This window comes from Otolemur garnettii, unplaced genomic scaffold, assembly GCF_000181295.1.
Source record: "Otolemur garnettii isolate 467f Iridium unplaced genomic scaffold, OtoGar3 scaffold00106, whole genome shotgun sequence".
In the NCBI taxonomy this organism is placed as follows: domain Eukaryota; kingdom Metazoa; phylum Chordata; class Mammalia; order Primates; family Galagidae; genus Otolemur; species Otolemur garnettii.
The window spans coordinates 6,631,200-6,635,956 of record NW_003852501.1 but is presented as its reverse complement, the minus strand read 5'-3'; the positions used below and the strand labels follow the sequence as shown (position 1 = coordinate 6,635,956).

Genomic DNA, 4,757 nt, shown 5'->3' with positions numbered 1-4,757 from the left:
AAAAAAAAAAAAAAAAAGAAAGGTTCTGTTATCCTAAACCATTAACAACACTGCTCTTATTCTGTTTCAACTTTGTCAACTTATGGGCTCTTTGCTTTATTCTACCTTTCTTTGATGGTGAAAGATCCCATTTAGTTAGTAACTATGTATGACATCCCAGGTAGTGAACCACGTACCTGGCATGCATCATTTCATGTTAACCTCATAAGAAACTTATGAAGTACTTTTTTATTCCCCTTACTAAGGTTTAAAGAGCTATGAAGCCAATATCCAATCCAGGCAAGGTAATTCCAGCCACTTCACACTTATTACAAGTGTTATACCCAAGACACACTAGTGTTAAGTTTAATGACCATCTGTTGCTGTTCCTTATTTTGTGAAATAGAGTTTCACAAAAATAATCCTTTGTCTATTTTTCTATGAGGGAGGAATTTGCTTTCTTTTTTTAAAGTATTTTGTAAGATCTCTTAACATAATAAATATATTAACCCTTTGTCACATAAGTAATAGAATTTGTCACAATTGTGTATTCTAACTTTGAATGTGGGAGGGTTTTGGCATACCAAAGTTTGCAAATTTGATATGACCAAATCAATCTTTTCTTTTGTGATGTGACTTTGGCATCATGCCAAGAAAGACCTTCCATATCCAAGATTATCAATACTTTTGTGGTTTCTCTAAAAAAAGTTAAATCTTTAATTAATCTTTTTTTTCCAAAATGGTTCTCCATTAGGCTATATTATGATTTACTTAAAACCAATGAAAATGAAATGACACTTCTGCCACAACTAAATACAGATACTTGTGGTGGTATTTGAAATTTTTCTATTCTTTCAATGATCCAATTAACTATTCTGGCATAAGTATGATGTTATTTAATGCTTATCATCTAAGTTGCCTTTTCCCGCCTATTCTGGCATATTTATTCTCTATGACTTCATTTTAATTAGAAACTACAACAAAAAAATCTTTAGATATAGACTGGATAGCATTAAACCTATAGACTGGCAGAGAACATTACTGATCTTTCTTCTTCCTTATCTAAGAATACAGCATTAGGTTCTATACTCATGGCCTTCCTAAGATTATTCCAAGGTGTATTACAGCTTCTGCCATTCTGAAGGATTTCTCCTTCACTATAGTTTCTGGAGCATGCATTTGTTACACTCTTTGCATGCATGAAAGCTCCTAATGGTTTTGGAAAACCTCAAGTTAAACAGGTTTTTTTAACAGTGGGGCTGTTCAGAGACCCTAAACTACTAAAATTCTCCACAGGGGTTAATACATTGATATGTCTGACTTCCAAACTTATTGACCAATGGGACCCTTCTGAGAAAATGTTTTGAACACATCTCATGGAACAAGTATGTCAAAGACTGCATCTAATAATAAGATGAGTTATGAAATTTAAGTAATTTCTTCTATACATTAGCTCATTTGACAAGATACTGTTTTAAGCCTACAATTCTGTTTTAGTCACTGTCTTATACTTTGCTACATAGAAGGTTCTAAAATATAGTTCTTTCCAGGTGCTAGCCAACACTCTTGATGATGTACAACTACTATTATTGCAATAAATATTACTTCAAATTCTTTTCTTCCAAGTTTCTTTTCTTTTCCAGACTATTGCTATTCTACTGAGCTTATTTTTCCCAATGCATTTGTCATTTTATTATGTTAAAATTTCTATGGGAGCTTTTAGTAACATCTAGCAATGTAGTATGTGTCCTATTAGTACAAGTCCTTTGCATCTAAAACAGTCTGCTAGTCCTCTATAATTTTTATACAGAAATCTAGAAATGTCAATCTTTGGTAAAGTCAGATCATGAATAATCTTATTTTCAACATTTTTCTTTTTTTTTTTATTAAATGATAGTTGTGTACATTAATGCAAACATGGGGTACAGTGTAGTATTTTCATATACAATTTGAAATATTTTCATCAAACTGGGTAACATAGACTTTGTGTATTTTCAACATTTTTCATTGTTGTCTGTACCTGCTAAGTATAAATCTAACACAATTAACAGGCATTCAACTTTTGTTTTCTTTGTTAATGAAAGAAATACAAGGCCCGAACTTAACATCACAATGAAAGAAACTACTCTGATGAGACAGCTGGCTTTGTTAGTCTCCTGAGAATCAGGAAATGAAATGCAACAAGGTACCTGTATATCTGCCAGATGAAAACAACCTTTCAAAAACTCAGCCTCATGGTGCTACTCATACAGCATTGTATGCACGTATTAGATTAATAGCAAGAATTGGTTAACTGGTCCCTGTAGAACAGGGCTTCACTTGGGGTCACAAGCCCCATATGGAGACAGAAAAGGAAGAGGCGGCAGGTAGAGGGAGAATCAAATTGTCAAAGGAAGCATCCCACAAAAAAATATAAATAAATAAACAGGAATAAATAGGGTAGAAAAAAAAACTCTATGTTATGACATGAATATTATAGGTACCTTAATGACAAATCCTACTACACTTATTTTATAAATAAATAAATTCAGCAAGGGAAGGAATGAGCTATCTAAGGTCCAAATCAAATATTCTTACATACTGACTTTGGAATTAGGACCTTTCAATTCAGATTAATAAATGTAATCTAATGAACCAAAGCAAACCATTACAATGATCTCAATATCCACTCAGGAAATAAAATCAATTTGTTTATATCTTCTGATGATACTGATTATGGAACTTTCAGCAGATGGCTAAATGTAATTACCAACTACTTACAAGAGCTCCCTCCTTGGTTAAGCATGTATCACAAGCCATGAATGTGGAGGAGCTGAGAATGTGGCAGTGAACAAAACAGACCAAGCTCCTGCCCTCAAGAAGGTTTGGAGATGATAAACAAATTAACAGGTAAGATAAAGCTGGAAGTGATAAGAGCTGTAAAGAAAATAGATCAGGGTAAGAGGATAGAGTGACCTCTCACAGGGGAGATGCCATTTGAATGGGCTCCTAGAGAAAGTGCAGGGGTCATGGAGGTACCAGGGGAAGAATATTCCAGATGGGGCTTCCAAGTGCAGAGGCCTGGAGGAGGAGTCATCTCCCAGCCATAGCTCTGAAGTCACAGTCACAACCAATGCAAAGAAGTGAGTAAGTACCTGGTTTCTGGATCAAGAGAATCCATGAGTTTTTTATCAGCTAGTAATTTTTGCAAACTTTGATATAATTCCACATTTGTGTTCAACCTAGAAAAATTATAAATGAAAAAAATTAAATGATTTTCTAATACCTTATTTTTAATTTTACAATCCCCCCAAACGGTGTGAAATTATAGCATATATATTCCCAAAGGCCAAAAATTAAAGTAGTTTTTTGATTCTTCATTTGGACCAGGCATAGCATAATCATTCTCAGAAACTGAACTATTCAGACAGGGAGAGGCAGCGTGTTTACCAAAGTGTCCAGATATCAACTGTTTTGGAAGGTGAATAGATAAATTTAAATTTGCAGACACCAGTGGGGGCAGGAAGAGCATACAGGAAAGAGGGGAGAGGGGGGATGTGGTCACTGATGATCTAACTCAGAACCAGTTGCCATCAGCAATATGCCAGTGGCCATTTGTATTTTTTGAATAAAAGAAAAGGAGTGAAGATGCTAGAAAGGGTGAGCAAACATAAGGATTTTCCAGTCCTAGACTGAATACCCCAGCACAGGGGCTGCCTATGCTAATGTAGGTGAGTGGCAGGTCCACACCATCAGGGAGGGCTCAGGACACAGGCTTTAGAACCACACACCTGGGATGCAAGACTGGACCACTACTACCCCCAGAATCCTGGGCAAGTGATTCAGACTTTAGGTTGCCCTGAGGATTAAATGAGTCACAATAACTGGTCGGCAGTGGTGCCGGCCTGGCCTTAGCCAAAGGTGGAGAGCACAGGGACCACAGCTGAGCACTGCTGGCCCCAGCCAGACCCAGGGTACCCTAGCAGGCACCTAGTCCTTCCTTCCAAGACACCAAAAGGCCCTGGAACTCAGAGCCAGTGAGCTGAGTTTAGATACAATCTGTTCTCTGACTGGTAGACCCTCAGGGAGGGATAAGGTGATAAGAACTATTCACCAGTGCCTCTCACTCAGGAACTCAAGAATGGGCCAGTTTCCTAGTCAGTTCACAATTAAATACCTAATGTTTTACATAAATCAAAAAGTTTCCGTTGCCATCATTCTCAGGGGCCTTCTAGAACACCAAGGAACTGAGGCAGTCACCGAGAAGGGTCAGACTCCCAGGCATAGAGTCCAAAATCCAGAGAGAAAGTCAGCGTGGGTGCCCGCGTCCTCCTGGCCTGCTCAACCACAAGCCTCTCCATGGCAGAGCAGCCGCAGCTTCAGAAGTGCAAGCAGATCTCCCACCATGTTTTATGCTGGAAGACTCTGACATGCAGCCTATACTTAAGTTTACATTTGGCATTCATTCTCAACAACTGCTCCTAACTTTAGGCTTTTCCCCCACTACTAATGGAAAATAAAACAATTCTACATATGTATCTAAAATCATCCTGACTTTTCAAACATCAACTGAACAAGTTAGTTAAGATCTGAATCTACTAGACTAAAGGAAAAAATGAGTCACAGTGCTTAGAGAAAAGGGCAAAACTCTCGGAAAGGTTGTACATCCTGGTTTAGGGTCTTACTATCAACAGAAATGCTCTCCCATAGTGAAGAGATGATCCTAGACAGACACCTCTGACACCACATCACTACCAATCACAGTGCCCAACACCACATCACTACCAACCAATCACAGT

The 4,757-nt window shown here is 37.6% G+C and overlaps 1 protein-coding gene across 4 annotated transcripts in view; it reads right to left on the bottom strand.

Moving 5' to 3' along the window:
- The window catches only part of MIPEP (mitochondrial intermediate peptidase), a 178,349-nt gene that overhangs the window by 161,187 nt on the left and 12,405 nt on the right, over window positions 1-4,757 (bottom strand). For all 4 annotated transcript variants that reach the window (XR_002775000.1, XR_002774999.1, XR_002775001.1 and 1 more), the window contains exon 4: window positions 3,114-3,200. Coding sequence is in view for 1 of the 4 variants with exons in the window: in XM_003796717.2 (XP_003796765.1) it covers window positions 3,114-3,200 (87 nt within the window). In the remaining 3 variants the exon portion in view is untranslated. The remainder of the gene's footprint in view (window positions 1-3,113; window positions 3,201-4,757) is intronic.